This window comes from Suncus etruscus, chromosome 13, assembly GCF_024139225.1.
Source record: "Suncus etruscus isolate mSunEtr1 chromosome 13, mSunEtr1.pri.cur, whole genome shotgun sequence".
Classification (NCBI taxonomy): Eukaryota; Metazoa; Chordata; class Mammalia; order Eulipotyphla; family Soricidae; genus Suncus; species Suncus etruscus.
This window is the reverse complement of record NC_064860.1, coordinates 5,282,956-5,307,019: the sequence shown is the minus strand read 5'-3', so window position 1 is coordinate 5,307,019 and position 24,064 is coordinate 5,282,956. Positions and strand designations below refer to the sequence as shown.

Here is a 24,064-nt window from a genome sequence, read left to right as displayed (position 1 = left end):
TAACCTTAGCACAGAACACAAGCCACATGTGTCTTGTGAATGCTACTAAGGTTGAGAGAAGATTAAATAGGTAATAGAACAACATAGATTTGTTGAACAATCCCATTTCTGAGGACCGGCAGTTCTGAACTATGAAACAGGCAACTGTGTTCCAAGACAGTACTCTAGAAGAAAACTGTGTGATCTTAAACATATCCCCTAACTCCTTCAAATTCCAACATAAATATATTGGTAAGTAGGATAAAAAATATTTATCAACATATAGAAAAATATATTAGAAAGATCAGGTAGCACTTCTAACTTTAAATTCCCAGATTTAATACAAAATGAAACATTTTTTACTATTACGAAAAAAATTCATACTTTACTAATTTTTGTTTCCTTAAATAATACTTCCACAGATAAATAGAATCAAATGACAAATGTAAAATCAAAGAAAAACAGACCAATACCTCCACTTTGCCAGAACCATTGTCCACCATGTTGTGCTGTGCAGCCATCTGTGGGGAAGTGTGCAATTTGGAAGCATCAAATGGAATTTGCTTTATGTGAGCAACTTTCTCTGTGACATACACTTTCCCAAAGCCATCACTCTGATCTTTATCTCTCCAGTCCTTAAAGAACTGTTTGAAAACTGGTGTTTCACCTCCTTCTGGAAGAACTTGAATCTGAAATTTCATCAAAAATAATCATTGTAGACAGTAATCTAGTAGTGAGGAAATAAAACTAAGAAAATGAAAGGATTATTCGGGCTTCAGGATGACACGTAAAAACTCAGAAGCTAGGGTAATTAAATAAATGAAAGTCAAAAGGAAAATGATCAAATATGAAATTAATAATCCAACATATGGCTAGACTTCTAAAGTAATGTCACTGAATTTGGATATGTGAAGAAAAAATAAAGATCTTTCACAGGTTATCATTATAGCATAATAAGTTTGACAGTTTCTCAGTTTCCTTTACAAGAAAAATTTAGAAGAAAATAATCATCTGTTATTTGTGCCAGAACATACAAATGAAGATTAGGTTGAGCCATCCACAAAAAAAAAATTATCTAACAAGTTCCTCAATTGATCTCAGTGAGATCAAATATTATCTGATTGTGCAGTTCTTGTCTACACAATTTTCTCTAAGAAACAGATAAATTCATTCAACTATGCAGCATTTTCCTGCTTTAAAGGCTGTGAAGGACACAGCCCTCCCTCATCCCCCACCCTTCAATCTAATTTTCAGCTTCTTTACATTTTCATGTCACTCACAGATATAATAATCTCAGGGACAGCTAACGCAACAAGGGACAATCTCAACAGAAGACCGAATTCACATGCATTCATTAATGGGCCCAATTCTTCTGTGAATTTTATAGAGCTGTTATGAAAACCCATGCTGATTTTTTTCTACCCAATTCATTTTGAGACATACTTGAGTATTGGTAGAATAATTCATTTGCTGTAGAAATTCTTCAGCTGTCTTCATTGCAGCCTTTCTCTCCTGGGGATTAGCATCTTTCCCTAGAATACAAAATGAATTAAAGACAGACAAAAATTCAAAGAGGGACATTACATGAATAAGGATGTGTGCACAAATTACTAAATTTAATCATAATTTCAGTTTAATGTAACACTAAAATTGGCAAAAAGTTCCTAGTACATAAATGTGTTGGAACTGGTTCTGCAATTAATGTTAATTAAACTCCACTTAGTGTGAATAACTGATGTCAACCTGTTAAATATATTTAATAATATAATAAAGAAAACAATCTCTTGAAAATATTGCTTTCACATTGCCCACCTGTTTTTATTTTATATGCGAGCCATCTCAAGCAGTGTCAGGTGCTATTCCTAGCTCTGTGCTTAGGAGTAGATCTCCATGGTGCTCAGTTGGACCATATGCCATGATGGGGATTGAATCAAAGTTGGTCAAAGTAGCAGTAGGTAAGTGTCTTAGGTTTTGTACTATTTATGGGACCTGTTTTGTTTTGCTTTGTCTTTGGTTTTTCTTAGGGGCTACTCCTGTTCCTGTGTTTGGGAGCTTCATTTGATAATGCTCAGAGGACCATGTGGTTGCACAGATTGGACCTAGGCCTCCCCATATGCAGAGCATAGCTCAGCCCATTAAGTTATTGGCCCAGCCCCAAAGGGTTTTGTAATAGCATAATTCCTGTCAATGAATATTAGTAGAAAGAATATATGGTTTGAAGTGTCTCCAAATTATGGGAGCTGTTTCTTGCTACAGATTCATCAAGTCAAAGCTTCCTTTTTAAATCTGAAAATATGCCTCTTTTCAAACCTTAAACTATAATATGAAATAATAATGCTGGTGCCATCTCTTACCTTTCCAAACAAAAATTTGTTTTGCTGTACCATGGTCCAAAATAAAGCATTCTTCAGAAAGCAGCATGGCCATGGAAAAGGGGTTTTCTTCGGCTACCACACTCACTCTCATAGACCCACTGGCATCTGAAACCTAAGAGACACTTTATGAGATCATTAAAATAGGGTGAAATAGTTCAATATTATATCATAGTTATGGTGCATCACCCTCAAAATAGAATTAAAAACCAAAATAGAACTCCCAATTGGGAATTTAAATTGGAGAAAATTATGGTAGGCAAAGTATATCCCAATACCACACAGTCTAATCCCTTTCTTAATGACTCTTCAACCAGGTCTTAAGTAGTCTTTATCTCATCCAAGACACAAAGCAAAAACAACACACTCAAGATTTGTGAGTATCAGATTCCAACCACTGCACTAAGGTTAAGGCATCCAAGTGATGCTTATAGTTTTTTAATATGTTTAGTTTTTGATATAAATTTAGTTTGCCTAAATAATCAAATTAAAATGCATCCATCATAATAAATAACTATTTACCTAAATTCCTAATGTCTGAAAGTACTTATAGAACATATTCCCCATTACTTTATCTTTACATACAGGAGATCACTTATATATAGTATTTAGAATAACTGCATGAAGAAATGCAATGGTTTAAGTGACGGTTGCTGAGAACACTCTAGGCATTAGAGCATAGTGAGGAGAAGGAAAGAAACTGAGTAGAGAAAGAAAAATACAAATATAAATGCACTGGGGCCAGGGATCAAGAGCTAAAGGTTCTCTGGTGCATTGATGGTGTTAAGAAAGGACTGATCTAAATATCCAAATTGAAGTCAACAACAAATAAATCATGAGATCCAAAATTGAGCATCCAAACTTAAAGAGGTGCCTGTTGTGCTGGCAGGATGGAGTGGCCACATGGAATGAACTCTGGGGGAACATTGGTACAGGTAAGTGGGAATTGGTGGTGGGGTTGGACCTGAAACATTGTGTGTCTAAAATCCTACTATGAATAACTTTGTAAATCACAACGGTGTAAACATTTTTTTAATAAAAGAACTGGCAACCCATATATACAAGGCAATTGCTCTAACAATGGGTCATGTCTGTATCCCCAATTTCTTTCAAGTTTCAGGTAGGCATTCAAAATAAAAATTATATTAGTGCAGAAATTAGGGTTTACTGATTTATAGGTTCCAATATATACTCACTGAAACACTTATTAACCATACACTTATGGTGTCCTTCCTAACTACCGTATTTGCCGGCATATAAGACGACTGGGCATATAAGACGACCCCCTAATTTTGCAGTTAAAACATAGATTTAGGCCTATATTCGCTGTATCAGACAGAACGTTCCTGTGCTGCAACTGTATGTACCACAGCGAGCCAATCACAACAAGCAAAGGTTCAAAGGTTCTACTGGAATAGACTTCCTCTCTGACTCTGGCCCATCTGAGCAGCTTTTGACAGTGCAGATTCGGGTCCAGAACAGTGTCTAATTTGCATGCATCAAAAGCCTGCTTGGATTGGCTGAGTTAGAGAGGCGGTCTGAGCATCCTGGCAGTGATTGGTGCTGGATGGAGTAGGAAAATTCGTTTTGTGGCAATATTCAGACAATTTTCGTTTAGCAGCATATTGAAACATTTTTTGGGATATACTCGGCATATAAGATGACCCCTGATTTTCGGTTGACATTTTTTTTTGTTTGTTTGTTTCAAAAGTCATCTTATATGCAGGGGAAAAAAAAAACGGTAGGCAATAGAATTTTCAAGTATTGTGATGGGGTTTGAATTCCCTATTTTCAGAAGGATCTTGGTTATTTTGCTTGCTTGACACCCCAAATTAAAGTGTTGGTTGTTTTGTTTTGTTTTGTTTTGTTTTTTTGCTTGTTTCAACTTTTTTGTTTGTTTTTTTTTGGGTCACACCTGGCAGTGTTCAGGGCTTACTCCTGGCTCTGAGCTCAGGGATTGCTCTGAGGAGGTGTGTGGGTGACCATCTGGGATAATGGTGGTCAAACCCAGGTTGGTTGCATGCAATACAAGCATTCTACCTGCAATGATACTTCAGCTCCAAGAAAATATAATTTCTTTCTGCAACAGGTGACACAGTAAGTAAAATTTAATTCAAACCATGTGCTCAGCAAATTACAATGGGGATGGAGGGCTAAATAAATCCCATGTGAATTGTCTGTTAACTTATCATATGAAGCCTTTGTCATCTTACCAATAGAATCATAAAATTATGGAGTTGCAAGAAACATGAATAACCTTTGAATGATTTTTTTTTCTTTCAGATAAAATAAATGAAGACCCTAAATAGCCATTTCTTGCCTAAGGCTCACATGCAAAGCTAACTTGGCACTAAATTATCTAAAGCACATACTATTTTTACTTTATTCCCTTTTCACTCTTTTATTAGATAGGTCTTCCCACCTGTAATGAAGACATATTTGAATATCAAAGATCTTTTAAACAGGTGAAGATTTTATTAGTTTTTAAAAATCAAAATTTTTGAAATGCAGTCACCATGTTTATACTGAGCAAGCTCCTTAGACTCACTCTTTTCTTGAAAAGGATGTAAACAAAGCCATGAAAAATCACGGCTACACCAGTCACACAGCTTAAAGCCAACAATTTTGGGACAAGAAGGTGGGTGAAGCCCCAGACCTGCAGATGCCATGCCTGCTGCATCTATCACCCATAATTGCCACTCTGCCCATGGCCTTACCTCACCACTCCTCTATGATTCTCTTCAAAGACACCAATTTGACCAAACTCCAGGTTTGGGGGATGATATCACCAGGACTGTTTTGGACTTAGTGTGGCCATCTTCCTTCCTGATTCTCTCACTTCCATACCTAGCAGTTGTAACCATGCCCCACAAAAGCCACAGTATCAGTAATAGTATTTTGAATTCCTGGACCAAGGGAGTGTGTGTGTGTGTGTGTGTGTGTGTGTGTGTGTGTGTGTGTATGCTTGATGGTGGTGTAAGAGACCAAACCCAGGTATGTCACACATGCAAGATAGAAGTTTTGCTGCTGAGCTATATTCCTTGAATGGTTTATCTCAAAATACATTTTTGTAAATTGATAAAGCAGCTGTGTATAATTTTGATATACAATGCATTAAGTCACATATTGTTTGTTTTACATAAAAAATAACAAAACTAACAGAGAGATATATAAACAGATTCCTGGAACAAAGAATGGACTCTTGTCAACTTTCTCTTTGAGGAGATAAGAAGAATAATAAACCGCAAAGAAAATCTCTCCCAGTTTTAGCCTTTCACTGGTATCCAGAAAGTAAGAACAATAGAGCACTCAGGATGAACTACTCACCATGTAAAGCTTGGCCATCTTCCTGTTAGTCATGTCTGCAATTGTATCATCATCATCACTCCCATCTGGAAGTTCTGGCTTCTTTCCTAGAACCTGGAAAAAAGTGACATACACAAACATTAAATGCAAGACCTCTTCTACCAGAAGGGATAGAGTTCAGAAAAAAGAAAATCAACACATCACACATGGATGTATGAAGACAAAACATACCCAATATTTACAATTCAAGTGACCAAGTGCAAACATTTCTCACCAGTCATACTACACAGGGCTTATCGAAACAAACAAACATTTTGTTGCTAATAAGACCTTCTAAAAAAAAGTAAAAATCTTAGACTTGAAGATCTAGCTGTCAATGTTGTTGAAAAGTAGCAAGAAGTACTTAAAATTTGTTTAAATTCAGTTTGGAGACAACATTTCTTTCTAGAACTTCAGCCTTTAAAAGAGTTGCCTATTGTTTTTATTTCTTTGGCTGGTTTTGTTTTTATAGTTTGGACTACACTGGCAGTGTCTAAGGGCTACATCATGGGGTATACAGGGGATATTATGATGTCCAGGGGACCATGTGATGTCAGGGATTAAAACTAAAACTTCCTCGTGCAACAAAGCATATACTTAAGTCTATTGTGTTCATTCTCCCAGTCTTATGGCTTTATTAATTTATCATTAATATATATGAACAAAAATTGGATAAAAATATTATTTGTGGGCCCGGAGAGATAGCACAGCGGTGTTTGCCTTGCAAGCAGCCCATCCAGGACCAAAGGTAGTTGGTTTGAATCCCGGTGTCCCATTCCCATATGGTCCCCCGTGCCTGCCAGGAGCTATTTCTGAGCAGACAGCCAGGAGTAACTCCTGAGCACAGCCGGGTGTGACCCAAAAACCAAAAAAAAAAAAAATATTATTTGTGAGTAGAGTGCCTTTTATTTGTCTAACTATGCTGATTTATCCCCCATCTAGATGCACATTCTTTTTTTTTTTTTTTAGTTTTTGGGTCACACCCGGCGGTGCTCAGGGGTTACTCCTGGCTGTCTGCTCAGAAATAGCTCCTGGCAGGCAAGGGGGACCATATGGGACACCGGGATTCGAACCAACCACCTTTGGTCCTGGATCGGCTGCTTGCAAGGCAAACGCCACTGTGCTATCTCTCCGGGCCCCTTCTTGCACATTTTTGACGATCATTTCAAGCTGGTGTCCTAATGAATCCATTGCACAAGTATATGCTTTCTTCAAACTCATGTTGCAATCAAAAGATTCAAAGTAAAGCATTTGGTCCCTGTTATGAATTTCTGTATATTATAGTTATAAGATATCTATACTTTAATTAACTTAACAAACTATCACAAAGCACTAAGGAAAGAAAATGTCAACTCATTCTCCATAATGCAAGTTTTGTATATATATATTAAAGTAGAAAACTGCATTGATGCAAATTACTATGATGATAATCACTAACATATAATGTATTTTTTGTATTTAATATGTTTGTGAAAATATAGTGTAAATGTCAAGATGTAAAATTAAGTGTATATTTAATCCATGCATCATGTGGGAACATCTTCAAATGAGAAACGTATTATATATTAATGGGACATGCTCATCTTTGTTTACAGTGATCAATAAATTCCTTTACTTATTGCACATATTAAATATTTAGAATATCATTTTTCTTATTTTTTCTTTATCTTTTATTACTGTATTTATTTATGGTGCTAACAACAGATCAAGCCAAAGTTTAAGATACTTGCAACCATGGGCTTGGAGAGATAGTAAAAAAACAGAGCATTTGCTATACATGCAGTTAACCTGGATCATTTCTTGGCACCCCATATGGTCCCCCAATCTTTCCAGGAGTTATACCTGAATGCAGAGCCAAGAAAATGCCCTGAACACAACCACTGTGTCCCAAAAAGCAAAAACAAGCAAGGAAGATACTTTTTTTTTGGATAGTTTTCTTTTGCTATTAGCCAAGCATCCTCATTGGGTTCTCAAGGGACTGTAGTGTAATTGAGAATTAAATCCAGAAGATTTAATAAAAGCAATCTTCTCTTAGGTCAACAGAATTCCCTTTCTAATGTCCCCAATATTTACTGTGCCTATGCAGGAGAAAACAAATAGCACAAAATAATTGTTTTTATTTATGTATCTATTTATTTAGTTTTTATTTTTTTGTTTTGTTTTGGATATTGATGTTGTTTCCAATTTTTCTTTTCTTTCTTTTTGCACTCTGTTATGTTTTTATTTCAGGACCGTGGTTATTATGTGGTGCTTGTCTTTATTGCTGTAGTGCTCACTGGATTTTTTTTATTTGATATTTCCTTTTGTATTGTTGCGGTGTTTTGCTTCCTTTTTCTCTTTCTTCTCTCAAACTCAGATTGAGAGTCTCTAGAAGGACTCCACCCATCTTCGGCTTATTTGATTTTCACCCCATTTTATTGCTTTTCTTTTCTTCAAACAAAACCACATAACTTGAACTATCTAGTTCCGCCTCTCAAATTGAGGGGGAAATAATGGAGGGTACCAAGACCAAATAGTTGTATGACCACTAAGTAGTAAACTAGACACAGAGACCATTTATAGTAGCAGCCCAGGGGGGTGGGGGATATGGGATGCAAGCTGGGGACCATGGGGGTGGAGGAAGGACAACTTTGGTTATGGGAATTCCCCTGATTCAATGTTAATATGTACCTAAAATATTACTGTGAAAGATATGTAATCCATTTTGGTCAAAATAAAAAATTATTATAAAAAACAAACAAACAAAAAAACAATCTTCTGTGTAGCAACACAGTGATGTTGGATGTAGTCAGGTTCTTTGAAGATTATTGAAAAACTGTGACAACCAAGACTTTACCAAAGACCTCACTGGGATGTAAATGTCTTTCTAATCACCTTGACCAATTAATCCTTAAATACCTTACATTCTTCCTAGAAAGAGGAAAATAAACATGTTGACTTTATCAAGTGTGTCTTTCATTATGATATTTGCAATAAACTGTCAAGTTGCTTCTACTCTTCTTGTACAAGTAGGACCATACTTGCATTTTAAACACTTATCTTTGGCTTTGCAAGCTCATGGAATCTGCTGTATATAATAACATACACTTAGACAATTTGAAAGAGGAAAACAGATAGAGAAACCTTACCTGAGGATATTTTGTAAAACATCTTTTCTTCTAAATGGGATTTTTGTGGAGCGCCTCTATTTGAATTCTTTTTCTCTAAGTTTCTACTTCAAGTTTCACTATTGCTATGATACTACACCCTGGATTGGTCTTTCCACCGATTAAAAACTTATTACCAATTTTCCCCTTATGTCCAAGAAGTTATAATCGCCTCTTCAGTGGCCTTAAAATGATGTGGTCCATTTGGAGTTTCCTTTCTTTTGGATCTTCTTCCCACTTAATCATTATAATTTATTTCTTAATGACAATTTTTGGAGTCACTGATTGATAGCTCTTCCTTCATTCCTATCCTCATCATTCTAGTCATGGATTATGTCTGTTCCTGTCAATTCTTTCCTGCCTTTTGTCTCCGATCATTGTTTTTCATCCAGATAGTTATTCAAGACATAAACTTTAAGATCTCTTACTTCACTTCCATTCTTCAAGATGATGGGTCCAGATAAAGATCTGTATTGTATATCTGTAGCATATGTCCGTTTAAAATTGAATATAAACTTGAGTTCCTTGAGCTCAAACAATATCGATATTATATATGTATATATAATACATACAATACCTAATAAAATATGAATTCCCAATAACAAGCTATAAATAGTTTTGGGAAAAGGCTCAGGGATCTGACTTATAAGTTGATTCTGTATTGGTGCATAATTCAGAGCCCCTACTCTCTCTAAAATCCAAGACCCCTCCAGAAAATAGACTATGTCTCCCGTATTGGTTGTCTCTATCGGTCTGATAATTTTGGTACTCCCTGTGAGAGCCATACACTTTTCCTTCTCTGGGGCTTTGATTTAATGGTTGACTGGAAATGACAGAGGCAAATCTTCAGTAATTATTCTTTGTTCAGTTCATTATGATTAGTCCAGCACTAGTTGCTACTTGCTTAATGTCAGCTATGAGTTACAAGCTAGATTTAATATATGTTATCATTAGACACTTGTTCCAACTTGAAAAAGAGTAACTGCCAATGAGCCAGATCAGCTTTAATGATTTTATAGGAAGGTCACTAATGCTCTCATAGATTAAGTGATAGTTTCATCGGGCTATTAGGAGTTGGAGGATAAGATCTAGCAGAGGTTCCTCTTCTATCATCTCAGAAGTCTTTCAAATAAATGAATAAGAAAATCAAAAGTAACTTTAAAGTATTTGAAATAGACAAATATATTATTTCCATGGGTGGTGTCTTTGAGGCACTTGGAATGATCTGGTCCTTTTCTAGGTACACACCTCTTCTTTTTTTTCTGCTTTTATTTTCACATTCTATTGAAGACTCTGAGCAGCACATGGCTTTGACCATCGAACCACACAGGATTGTCATGGACTGGCGATGAAACTAGTTTCTGCCCTAGGAGATTATACAGTGCTGAGAAATATTATCCATTCTACTGTTCACACTCTAACCAGTAAGAAAATTATTGGAAGTATTTAATAGCACAAGAAACCTACTTTTGAGGGTGCAAAGTAGAACTGCTGTTGATTGCTCAGAGAAGCTGGGGCACATGTGAGAGAACTGTGTGTGAGAGACCCAAATCTGATCCTGGATCTATACTATACCTTGCCCTCAGCACTGCCAGAAGCAATTTTCAAGCATCATCAAAATAGAATATCAGAGAGATAGCATGGAGGTAAGGCATTTGCCTTGCAAGCAGAAGGTTGGTGGTTCTAATCCCGGCATTCCACATGGTCCCCTGAGCCTGCCATGAGCAATTTTTGATCATAGAGCCAGGAGTAACACCTGAGCACTGCCAGATGTGACCCCAAAAAACAAACAAACAAAAAAAGAATGTCAACCTCAGAATGTTATAAGGAGAAGGAAAGAAATTGAGTGGAGGAGGAGAAAGACACATAGAAAATGATAGGGGTCAGGGGTTATGGAATCTCAGGTGTATTGTTGGTATTAAGAAAAGACAGAATAAATATCCAAGGCAGAATTAAAAACAGAGAAATCATAAGACCCAAATTTTAACAACCAAACTTAAAAAGGTGCCTGTTATGATGGCAGACTGTGTTGGGTTGTGATGGCATGGAATTAACTCTAGTAACACTGGTAGAGGGAGATGGGCACTGTCCCAGTGGGCTTGGTCCTATAACATTGTATGTATAAAAACCAACTAAGAATAAGCTTTTAAATCTCAATTTACATAAAACTTTTTTTAAAAAAGATGTCAATTACTTATTTTAACCATTTTAGTAGTTATTATAAGAAATAATAAAGATATACAGAAATAAATAATTTTGATGAATGTACACTACATTTTATAACATTAAAAATTACAAGCCATCTAAAGGACCAACAAACAGAGAAGGAATTGATTTAATAAATCAGGCTATAGCATTATAATAAAAGCAGGTAATTTGATAAGAAAAATATCTGTAAGTAAAAAGTAATATTGCAAACTCTTCTCTATAGTGTGAAATTTTTCTTGTAATATCAAACATACATTTATAAAAATATGAAGAATTGGGAAAAGTGATATTTTGGACTTAGAATTTGGACTTAGAATGCTATTTTTTCTACTTTAATACTTGGGCTTAGAATGCTATTTTTCTTTAAGCATATTTTGTAAAATTTCAACATTATTTAACCAGTGCACCCAATCTTGAGATAAGACTCCAGTATGTTCTCTTCTGCCTCTCAGTGTTAAGTTTCCCTCCCCTTAAATATCTTAATTCCTTTATTGTTGTAGATGTTAAAAAATATTAATATTGGGGCTGGGAAGGTGGCACTAGAGGTAAGGTGTCTGCCTTGCAAGCGCTAGTGTAGGACGGACCATGGTTCAATCCCCCGGCGTCCCATATGGTCCCCCCAAGCCAGGGGCGATTTCTGAGCGCATAGCCAGGAGAAACCCCTGAGCGTCAAACGGGTGTGGCCCAAAAAACAAAACAAAAAAAAGTTAATATTGTTGTGCTCGCTTTGGCAGCACATATACTAAAATTGGAACGATAAAGAGAAGATTAGCATGGCCCCTGCGCAAGGATGACATGCAAATTCATAAAGCGGTCCATAGTTTAAAAAATTAATATTTTAAATACAGGAAAAAGTGTTTTAGACTAAGAAAAGTATATGGGAACTAGAACAATAGCACAGCTGGAAGGACTTTGCGTTCAGCCAACTGCAGCTGACATAAGTTAGAACCTGGGCATTAGTCCCCTGAGCCTGCCAGAAGCAATTCTTTTGTTTTGTTTTGTTTTGTTTTGGGGTCATACCCGGCAGCACTCAGGGCTTACTCCTGAAATCGCTCAGAAATTGCTCCTAGCAGACTCGGAGGGCCTCATGGGATGCCGGGATTTGAACCACCATCCTTCTGCATGCAAGGCAAATGCCTTACTTCCATGCTATCTTTCCAGCCCCAGAAGTAATTCGCGAGTACAGAGTCAGGAGTAACCCCTGAACAACACTGAAAGTGCCTCCAAAAAAACAGAAAAGAAGAAAAAGTATATAAATATACATACTTATCTGGGCTAAAAAAAAAAAAGTGAACTGACTTTCCAAAAAAGATTCAGAATTATCTAGTTTGACAAAAATGATAGAATCTTCTGATCTTATTCAAACTAATCCACCTATATGCTAATGCAACTGATGTCTATATTTTGTTTTCATTATAAAAATGAATCTCTGATGATTAGTGATGTGGAACATTTTTTATGTGCTTTTGGCCATTTGTATTTCTTCTTTGAGGAATTGTCTGTTCATTTCTTCTCCCCATTTTTTGATGGGGTTAGATATTTTTTCTTGTTAAGTTCTGTCAGAACCTTGTATATTTTCAATATTAGTGCCTTATCTGATGAGTATTGGGTGAATAGTATTTCGCATTCTGTGGATGGCTTTTGTATCCTAAGCACCATTTCCTTTGAGGAGCAGAAGCTTAATATAGTCCCATCGGTTTATCTCTGCTTCCACTTTTTGGAGAATGCTGTTTCCTCCTTGAAGATGCCTTTAATCTCAATGTCATGGAGTGTTTATGTTTATGTGTTGTTCTATGCAACTTATGATTTTGGGCCTGATATCAAGGTATTTAGTCCATTTGGATTTGACCTTTGTGCATGTCTTAGACTTAGATGGAGGTCTGAGTTTGCTTTTCTGCAAGTGCTGACCAGTTCTGCCAACACCACTTGTTGAAGAGGCTTTTCTTGCTCCATTTTGCATTTCTTGCCCCTTTATCAAAAATTAATTGATTGTATCTCTGGGGTACATTATTTGAATACTCAAGTCTATTCCACTGATCTAAGGGTCTGTCTTTATTCCAGTACCATGCTGTTTTAATGACTATAGCATAGTAATACAATTTAAAATTGGGGGAAAGTGATGCCTCCCGTATTCTTTTCCCTAGGGGCTGTTCTAGCTATTCCAAGGAGTTGATTGTTTCAAATGAATTTCAGAAGTGTTTGATCCACTTCTTTGAAGAATGTCATGGGTATCTTTAGAGGGATTGCATTAAATCTGTACAATGCTTTGGAGAGTATTGCCGTTATCATGATGTTAATACTACCAACCCATGAGCAGAGTATGTGTCTCCATTTTTGTGTGTCCTCTATTATTTCTTGAAGTAGGTTTTGTAGTTTCTTTGTACAGGTCATTCACATCTTTAGTCAAATTGACTCCAAGATATTTGAGTTTGTGTAACACTAATATGAATATGATTGCTTTTTAATGTCCATTTCTTATCTATCATTATTGGTGTACAAGAAGGCATTGATTTTTGCATGTTAATTTTGTAGCCTGCCACTTTGCTATATGAATCTATTGTTTCTGGAATCAAAGCAATGTAGTACCATCTCACACCACAGAGACTAGCACACATCACAAAGAACAAGAACAATAAGTGCTGGTGAAAATGTGGAGAGAAAGGAACTATCATTCACTGCTGGTGGGAATGCCATCACATCACATCTAGCCTTTATGGAAAACAATATAGAGATTCCTCAAAAGACATGAAATTGAGCTCCCATATAATCCAGCTATACAACTTTTAGGAATATACTCTAGGAGCACAAAAACACAATACAAAAATGCCTTTCTCATACCTACATTTATTGCAGCGCTATTTACAATAGCCAAACTCTAGAAACAACCAAGATGCCCTTCAAAAGATGAATGGCTGGGGCCGGAGTGACATAATAGCAGGTAGGGAGCTTTTCTTGCATGTGTTCAACCTGAATTTGGTCACCGGCATCCCACATGGCCCCCTGAGCATGCCAGGAAGGCATCCTGAGAAAAGTTAGGAGTAGACCCTGAGCATCACCAGGTGTGGTTAAAAAAAGAGACAAAAAAAAAAAAAACCCAAACAGATGAATAGCTAAAGACACTGTAGTACATATATACAATAAAATATTATGCAGCCATCAGGAAAAATGAAGTCATAAAATTTTCCCTTACATGGGTGTACATGGAATCTATTATGCTGAGCGAAATAAGTCAGAGGGGGAGAGATAGACACAGAATAGTTTTACTCATCTATGAGTTTTAAGAAAAACAAAAGACATTACAGTATTGTAATAATGCCCAGAGACAACAGAAGTGAGGGCTAGAAGGACTGTCTCTAGATGTGAAGCTAACCACATAGAGTGGTGAATTTAGTTAGAGAGATGACTACACTATCATGACAATGTTAATGAGTGAGAGAAGTAGGATGCCTGTCTTTAATACAGGCAGGGAGAGTGTGGGTAAGGAGGGAGATGGGGGGCATTGGTGGTGGGAAGGTTGCACTGGTGAAAGGAAGGTGTTCTTTTTATGACTAAACCCCAGCTACAATCATGTATGTAATCATGGTGCTTAAATTAAAAAAGAAAAAAAGATGAAAATCAATATTTCCAGAGCTATCTCACAGATATGATTGATATTTGATTGATAAACTGGTTCTAGATGATTCAGAAAATATTGTAAAGCCTTGTAAAAATCATCTATATATATAGATCTGTTTCTTTTTTCTTTTCCTTTTTTGTTTTTGGGTCACACCCAGTGAGACTCAGGGGTTACTCCTGGCTATGCGCTCAGAAATTGCTCCTGGCTTGGGGGACCAGATGGGACTCTGGGGGATCAAACCACGGTTTGTCCTAATCTAGTGCACACAAGGTAGATGCCTTACCACTTGCGTTACAGCTAGTAAGATCTGTTTCTTAAGTGAGACTGTCGCACCAACATAGTGGAGTTGATATTTGGATGGTTCAACTCATGAAAATGTTAACCCCAAATGACTAAAAGGTATAAAGCTATCTATGCAAGTGGCCATTTTATATATAAATATATTTACATATAATATATATTATCATACATAATATATATTTCATAAATATATATTTGCATAAAGAGCTTTATACACACATATACAAGTCCAGATAGAGAGAAAGAGAGTGAGCTCAGATAGCAGCAAAAATGCCTAGCATATGTTTTATTCCTAGCACCACATATTCCTATCATATAGCCTTCAGGGTTAGTACCAAGGGTTAGTACCAGAATACCGCAGAGAACCCATAAGGTGAGCAGCATTTATCTTGGATATTGCTGGGGAAAAAAACTTATCGCAAATACCCCAGCATCATTGCTTGACCCCAGTACTATGACTCCATTACACCACCAATCTCCAAGTTATTAAAATCCACAAGCAGCATGCCAACTAATTAGTAAAAGCAGTTTCCACTGATTACATAATAGAACTACCTACTAAATTATGAGAAAGAATAGTGAAGTGTGAATTAGGTCCCATAACTTTTTTTTTTTAAACCAAGATGTGATTTTTCTATTTTTTAAAATTTTTTTCTCTTTATTTGAATGTCTTGATTACATAAATGATTGTGATAAGGTTTCAGTCATATAAAGAACACCCCTCTTCACCAGTGCAACATTCCCGCCACCAATGTCCCAAATCTCCCACCATTCCACCCCACCCCCACCTGTACTCCAGACAGGCTTTCCAGTTCCCTCATTCATTCACTTGATTATGGTAGTTCTCAGTGTAGTTATTTCTATAACTGTGCTCACCACTCTTTGTGGTGAGCTTCATGGAGTGAGCTGGTGTTCCAGCCCTCCTCTCACTGTCTCTGAGAATTGTTACAAAAATGACTTTTATTTTTCTTAAAACCCATAGATGAGTGAGACCATTCTGCATCTCTCTCTCTCTCTCTCTCTCTCTCTCTCTCTCTCTCTCTCTCTCTCTCTCTCTCCTTCTGACTTATTTCACTGAACATGATAGATTCCATGTACATCCATGTATAGGAAAATTTCATGACTTCATCTCTCCTGACAGCTGCATAATATTACATTGTGTATATGTACCACAGTTTCTTTAGCCATTCGTCTGTTGAAGGGCATCTTGGTTGTTTCCAGAGCCTGGCTATTGTGAATAGTGCTGCAATAAATATAGGTGTGAGGAAGGGGTTTTTGTATTGTATTATTGTGTTCCTAGGGTATATTCCTAGGAGTGGTATAGCTGGATCATATGGGAACTCGATTTCCAGTGTTTGGAGGAATCTCCATATTGCTTTCCATAAAGGTTGAACTAGATGGCATTCCCACCAGCAGTTGATAAGAGTTCTTTTCTTTCCACATCCCCTCCAACACTGCTTGTTCTCATTCTTTGTAATGTGTGCCAATCTCTGGGGTGTGAGGTGGTACCTCATAGTTGTTTTGATTTGCATCTCCCTGATGATTTGTGATGTGGAGCATTTTTTATGTGCCTTTTGGACATTTGTATTTCTTCTTTGTCAAAGTGTCTGTCCATTTTTTCTCCCCCTTTATATTTCTTTTTTTATCAAAGTATCTGTTCATTTCTTCCCCCCATTTTTTGATGGGATTAGATGTTTTTTTTTGTAAAGTTCTGTCAGTGCCTTGTATATTTTGGATATTAGCCCCTTATCTGAAGGATGTTGGGTGAATAGTTTCTCCCACTCAGTGGGTAACTCTTGTATCCTGGACACTATTTCTTTTGAGGTGCAGAAGCTTCTCAGTTTAATGTATTCCCATCTGTTAATTTCTGCTTCCACTTGTTTGGAAAGTGCAGTTTCCTCCTTGAAGATACCTTTAGTCTCAATGTCATGGAGTGTTTTACCAACGTGTTGTTCTATATACCTTATGGTATCTGGTCTGATATCAAGGTCTTTAATCCATTTGAATTTTACCTTTGTACATGATGTTAACTGGGGGTCTATGTTCGCTTTTTTGCAAGTGGCTAACCAGTTCTGCCATCTGTATAATGCTTTGGGAAGTATTGCCATTTTAATGATGTTAATCCTGCCAAGCCATGAGTAGGGTAAGTGTTTCCATTTCTGCGTGTCCTCTCTTATTTCTTGGAGCAGGGCTTTATAGTTTTCTTTGTATAGTTCCTTCACGTCTTTGGTCAAGTTGACTCCAAGATATTTGAGTTTGTGTGGCACTATTGTGAATGGGATTGCCTTCCTGACTTTCATCTCTTCCCTATTATTATTGGTGTATAAAAAGGCCATTGATTTCTGTAGGTTGATTTTGTAGCCTGCCACCTTGCTATATGAATCTATTGTTTCCATAACTTCTTATTTGTCAGAATTATTTTAATAGCTCTGAATCTGGTGTGGAATATAGTTAAGTGTTCAGAGGCATCCTCTTTGTTACCCTGGTTTATCTGTTTATCTATCCTGACCAGTTAGAACAATTATGTCAAATATTTTGTTCCTTTTTTGTGGGAGGAGGGGGAGAAGGAGGGGAATGGCTCCCAAGCACTGCTCAGGGAGTTGGGGAACACTCAGTGATAGAAGGAAGACTAAACTGTGGGATATTTAGGCAATGGTGTGCGGTCATGCAGTGCCGCAGGTGAAAATTAAGAGTCTAGTGCAATCAATCAAGGCAGAGGTCCATGACATAAGAAAATAACCTGCCTCCTGCCAAAACCTCTGATGCTTGCTTCAGCTTCACAGGAAACTTCTCTCCTGGGTGGGGTCCAGTAGTCTGGAAGCTGGTCACATCTTCATTATGATGTGAGACCTTCTGGGGACTTGCATGTTTTTGTTTTGGAACCACATATGGTGATGCTCAGGTGATATTCCCAAATCTGTGCCTGAGGTTAGCTTTGAGCAGTGTTCTCTTAGTTACATGGAGTTAGAAACTGAAACTGGGCTCCTGAACACAAAAAACTGAGCGCATGAACCTATCTCTGAAGAATCAACTCTTTTTCAAGGGTGATGGTGGTGGTAAAATCTCAAGCTCTTTTGAACATTTCTATCCAATCAGTTCTTGAAAGGGCACTCCAGTCATCATCCTATGGAGTTCCTCATTTCTATTCTTCGATATGAAGCCATGATTTTCATTTACACAGCTACAAATACATAACCCATTCCATAAATGTGATCCTTAGGACTAGAAACAGTGACCCAGATGGTTTCAATTTTAAATAGTGATTTTCATTATCTGAATTATTTCCTCGTGATATTAAACAAATGATAACTACAGAATAAATTCGGTGGAAATGTCAAATTCCGTAGCGTAGAGTGGAATGGAATCGGACATTTTTATTGTCACAAATACCTTAGTTTACCTTTTAATATCAGGTAAAAGGGCTTGATTATTAGCATAAGATAAAATATAGGAACTGAAGCAATAACAAAGCTGTGGGGCGTTTGCCTTTCACGTGTCTGACCCAGGACACACCCAGGTTTGATTCCTGGCATCACACGTGATCCCCTGAGCCTGTCAGGGGCAATTTCTGAGAGCAGAGCCAGGAGTAACCCCTGAGCAGCACCAGGTGTGGCCCCCAAAACATAAATAAATAAATAAATAAATGTTAAAAAGATAAAATACAAAAAAATAACATCGCTATTTAATAATATGTATTTTTGAAACAAAACTAATGTCAAAGAATTATGAATCCCAAACTTAGAAATCTGGACTATACTAGTCACATATGGCTAATTCATGGAAGATACTATAAGAAACAAATGACTAAAAATTATTGAAAGAAACAATCTTAGCGTCAGTTGTCTCTACATTATTACCAAAGTTAAAATAAATATGAAGAGAAATATATGCAAGAGATAAAATAGAGACATTATATTTCAGCTTAATATTTGTGTTTATCAATTCAGATATAAATTTCATTGGGCAAATATTCATCCTCCTATGCAATCAATGTTATTTTATTTACACACCCTATCCTCATTTCAGCTGCAAGCTAAAAACAAAATTACTTCATCTAGAAATTAATGCCAAGTACTATAAATTTGGACTGATTATAAAAATATAACACCTTATCAGTGAAGATCAAGAGTACCTGTGTGGAATTTGTTTTTGGGGCACACCTGGTGACACTCAAGGGTTACTACTCCTGGCTATGCACTCAGAAATCTCACCTTGCTTGGGGGACCATATGGGGGCTGGGAATTGAATCTCAGTCCTGGATCAGCCACGTGCAATGCAAACTCCCTACTTCTGTGCTATTGCTCTGGCCCTGTGCGGAGTTTTGGCTTAAAAAAATGAATGATAGAAATAGTATATTTTATTGCAGCATATGATTAAATATACTAGTACTGTATTTACCTAAACTTCATTCAGACTATTTTGACTTTATTCACTTGCTGAATTGGAAATGAACAAAATGGGGGTTTAAAGTTAATACTACCTCTTAACCTGTTTTTCCCCAAATGTAAGGTAGTCTCCTGCATCACTTTGTTCCCTTAATTACTATTTTTAATTCATTTTATTCTTTTTTCTTTCTATACATATATGTGAGTATATATATTTTTATATTTTTTCTTTTTTCTTTTTTCTTTTCTTCCCACCCCCAAATGCACTAGCAATATAGCACCATTTCTTCCTGCAAAGGCATACTAAAAAAAAGGGGGGGGGAATTTTACACATAAAAACAAGCTCTTATCTAGTAGGGATAAGAACTCATACTTTTTTACAAACAGAGCCACCTTCCACCTTAAACATATGTCATGTGGACCCAAATTAGACTCCAGATGATTACACAGCTACCATCCAACCTTGAGCCCTGTATCCCAGACATAGAAATGACACAGTTCTCCACAACAGCTCCAGGAACCAAACACCCTCTGGGACATCCTTAATACTGCTCTGGCACCAACATGTGCCAGTTTTGATATGATATGCTGCAATGAGGAAATGGTAACAATTTGATCTAAGATCAGGTTGTCTTACCTCACCATCTAACAGTAAGACAAAATCAGAAGACTTGTCACCCTTTGATCTGTGCAAAAGCCAAGATTGCTATCTACAGATGACTGACTGTGACAGCCATGACTGGGCAGAACGTATCCTGGGACCAATAAAAAAGCCCTAGTCTAGGTTTTGGCCTACGATTTGTACAACAACCAAGATCTCTAACTCCAGTAGTCTGACTGAGACAACTGCAACTGAACAGGTCTTCTGGAAACATAACGAAAGACTCTATCCCAGGCTTCATCCTAGGATCAGTGCAAAAGCCAAGACCACCAACTACAGAAGATTGATTAAAATGGCAGTGAAGGAACAGAACTTCTAGAACCTTAAAGAAAGACTTCATTATAAGCTCCATTCCTTGACCTGTGCAGATACCAAGATCCCTAGATACAGAGGCCTAATTTTATCACCCATGACAGAGCAAAAGTCTTCCATACACCACAGGACCTAGGGGAGAGTAAATGAACATGCAAGGAGTCTGTAGTCATTTCCATGACTGTATACTTCAAGGGCAGAGAAACCCTGTATCTCATAGGCCAAGGGAGTTCCCTTTCTAATTTCCCCAATATTTACTGTGCACATGCAGTAAAAAAAAAAGAAGCAGCACAAAATATATTTTTTTATTTTTGTTTTGTTATTGTTGTTTTCATTTTTTTTGCTCTGTTTTTTTCTTATTTCAGGACCATGGTTATTATGTGGTGCTTGTTTTATTGCTATAGTGCTCATTGGATTTTTTGTTTGATTTTTCTTTTTGTATTGTTGCTGTGTTCCTCTTCCTTTTTCCCTTTCTTCTCTCAAAATGATGTTGAGAGCCTCTAAGGACTTTGCCTATTTTTTGCTTGTTTGATTTTTACCCCATTTTATTGCTTTTCTTTTCTTCAAACATAACCACATAACTTGAACCATCTTGTTCTGCCTCTCAAATTGAGGGGGAAATAATGGAGGGTACCAAGACCAAACAGTTGTATGATCACTTATTAGTAATAAAAATGATCGGACTTAAACACCAAATCCAAAGCAAACAACAAAAGAATCCATACTCAATCTACAGCAAGCTAGACACAGCGGGGACTACTTATACTAGCATCCTGGGGAGTAAGGGAGGGGGATATGGGATGCAAACTGGGAATGGGTGTAGATGGAAGACAACTTTGATGATGGGAATTCCCCTGATTCAATGTTAATATGTACCTAAAATATTACTGTGAAAGATATGTAATTCATTTTGGTCAAAATAAAAATTATTATAATAATAAAAAATTAATACAAGAAGCCAAATAAAATATTCAACAAATAACTTATAAGAAATGAATAGTGTTTTGAACACACTATAATATCTACCATACATTAAATTACCAATAAATTATTACAAATAGAGAAAGAGTACACTATAAATCACCATGCCTTTATAGCATATGTTACTTGTCATAATAATTCTTAAATTTTGAGGTGTTCTGTATTCACTATTATTTGAATGAAATAGAATGAAAAGAAATTATTTAATTACAGTACTACAGAAAAAATGTTTACTGGCATCATATACTTCCCCTCTTCTGTTGAGGAAATATATCCCCAAGAATAATTTAGAGAGAATAGCAAATATTGTGAATTATTTTAACCTAAAATTCTTCAAATGGGAGAACATATACATAAATTTCATTTTCCAAAATAATCTCTTCAAAGTATTTTCTCAACCAGACAAAAATGTTGATGAAGTTCTCCTATGTGCCAGATGACAGAATAGGCAATTCTAATATTTGAAGATTTATTTTTTCAATTTCCGAAAAAATTTTCAAAAATATCTTGGAAAGTAAAGAATGTATTTTTGAAACAAGAAAGCGAGGTCAACATGAAGAGCACACAAGGAGAAGTGTGTGTCTCTGGTAAAATCATTTTTGCTGGTTCTTAGTATTAAGTATTTACATACTCAACTGACAAATTTATATCTTAGGCAACTCAAATGTTGATCCATGCAAAATACAAAGTTGTCACTGACAATGAAATACATAAGAGTACATAAAATAGTTTAGTGAGTGGTGTGTGTGCATATGTGTGTGTAGGCAAGTCTTACAATCCCACAAAACAATCTTAGATATTACAGTTAAGGGGATTAGAATATTTATGATTGTTCTCTGGTGCCAAAAAAGTACTATGATTTTCATTCCTATTTATACTCTTTTCTTAAATATCTTTACTCCTTAAAAATAAATGATCAGACTTAAACACCAAATCCAACGCCAATGACAACAGAATCGGTACCCAATCTACAACAAGCTAGATACAGAGGGGATCACTTATACTGGCAGCCCAGGGGACAAAGGAGGGGGATATGAGATGCATGCTGGGAACAGGGGTGGAAAGAAGACAACATAGATGGTGGAAATGCCCCTGATTCAATGCCCCTAATGTACCTAAAATATTACTGTGAAAGATTTATAATCCACTTTGGTCAAAATAAAAATTATTTAAAAAAAATACTAGATTAGGAGTAGCAGGTAAAGCACATGCTTTGCATATGACTACCCCATGTTTGATCTCCAGCATCCCATGTGGTCCACAGAACATTGCTACAGTAATTCCTGAAATCAGAGCAAGAAGTCCTGAGCACTGCCAAGTGTGAGTCCCTCAAAAAATACGTAACTAAAATTATATTATATTCAATGTTCAGAAATGTCCATGAAGGAGATTTTTCAAAGACTGCTCTTTATTTGATATTATTTTACAGGAAAAAAACAGTAAATAATTCAATATTTAATCCAACATTGATATTTAATAATGTAATATTTATTATTTTAATAATAACTAACTTTTAATAAAATAGTTTAAACTACTAATAAAAACAATAAATTTAAGCTTTACATTAAATTTAATAAATAAGTATAGATGAGTCAGTATTTAATTCACTATCATTAACTGGAAAATAAAAGTCCTTCCTACCCTCTATGATATCATTCTAAGTATTTCTGATGTTTTATAAGATTAAAATAAGCTTCTACATAAATCCAGTAAAGAAAAGACTCTGAAGCACTAGTTTCTACAGAGAAACTTTAAGAACTATTGAGAAAATCCTAAACTCCAAATTCCAATTATTGTTTTCAATAGAAGCCACAAGCAGTAGAGCATACCTGCTGGTTTCCAGTGCTCAGGAGGCTGGGCAGTTCCTGGAATCTAATTCAGGAACTTGCATAGGACAGCCTTGTGCTCTCTCAATTAAGTGGTCAGTGCAGCTTTTCCAATTCAATTATTTTTCTTTTCATTTTTTTGGTTTATAGTCTACACCCAGTGGTACACAGGCCTTCCTCTTGGCCGAATGCTCAGGAATCACTCCTAGATATAGTGCCAAGGACCGAATCTGGGTTGGGTGTATGCTAGACAAGCCTCTTACCCACTGTACTATCTCTCTAGCAATGAAATATCTTCATCTTTTACTTTACTGAAGTATATAAATGATCTTGTGCTTTAATTACAAAACATTGCTGTTTCTGTACATTTTGATGAATAAGAGGTTGAAAAGCACTAACACTGGGCATAGACCTTTGCTGTTAAGCTTTGTAGAAAAATAAGACTCATGTTTTGGATGACTTCAGAAAGAAAGTTCCATATTGGTATTCCATCACTTGGAATTCCTGGAGCATAGTTATCATTAACCAAGGGCTGAAAAGACAAAACACTAGGACTGAGGGCAGGAACGGAGCTACTGGTCAGCTGTACTATAATCTTTTTTAATTCTATTTTTGTGGATTCAACATTAACAAAGCCAAATTAGCTTATCATAAATCTGTGGTTAATGCACAAAGCAAACTGCTTACTCTTGTAATAAGACTAAAACACACCATTTATAAAAAGCAAGAACCCACTGAATGCTCCTTTTTCGCATCCGATGAAACCTCTGACTGAAAATTCAGTTTAGTTCATTATAAATGAAAATAGTCAAGGAAAATGTAGCATGCACTACATATAATAACAAAGTAGTTATTCTCTAGGGTATTATAAAAGTCAGAGAATGGAGTATCTAAAAAAAAATCCATTGAAGAGCATGTCTTTTCCCCCTATAA

General features: G+C 36.3%; 1 protein-coding gene and 1 non-coding gene across 2 annotated transcripts in view; one reads left to right on the top strand and one right to left on the bottom strand.

The window, feature by feature from the left end:
• Positions 1-24,064, bottom strand: part of SCIN (scinderin) — an 86,070-nt gene that overhangs the window by 34,674 nt on the left and 27,332 nt on the right. Inside the window, exons 5-8 of the mRNA XM_049785276.1 lie at positions 5,679-5,771; positions 2,334-2,466; positions 1,423-1,511; positions 453-668 (exon numbers count right to left, since the gene is read on the bottom strand). Of these exons, the coding sequence (XP_049641233.1) occupies positions 453-668; positions 1,423-1,511; positions 2,334-2,466; positions 5,679-5,771 (531 nt within the window). The remainder of the gene's footprint in view (positions 1-452; positions 669-1,422; positions 1,512-2,333; positions 2,467-5,678; positions 5,772-24,064) is intronic.
• On the top strand, positions 11,769-11,875 carry LOC126026710 (U6 spliceosomal RNA). The gene has a single exon (XR_007501932.1). It is a non-coding gene; the product is annotated as a U6 spliceosomal RNA (small nuclear RNA).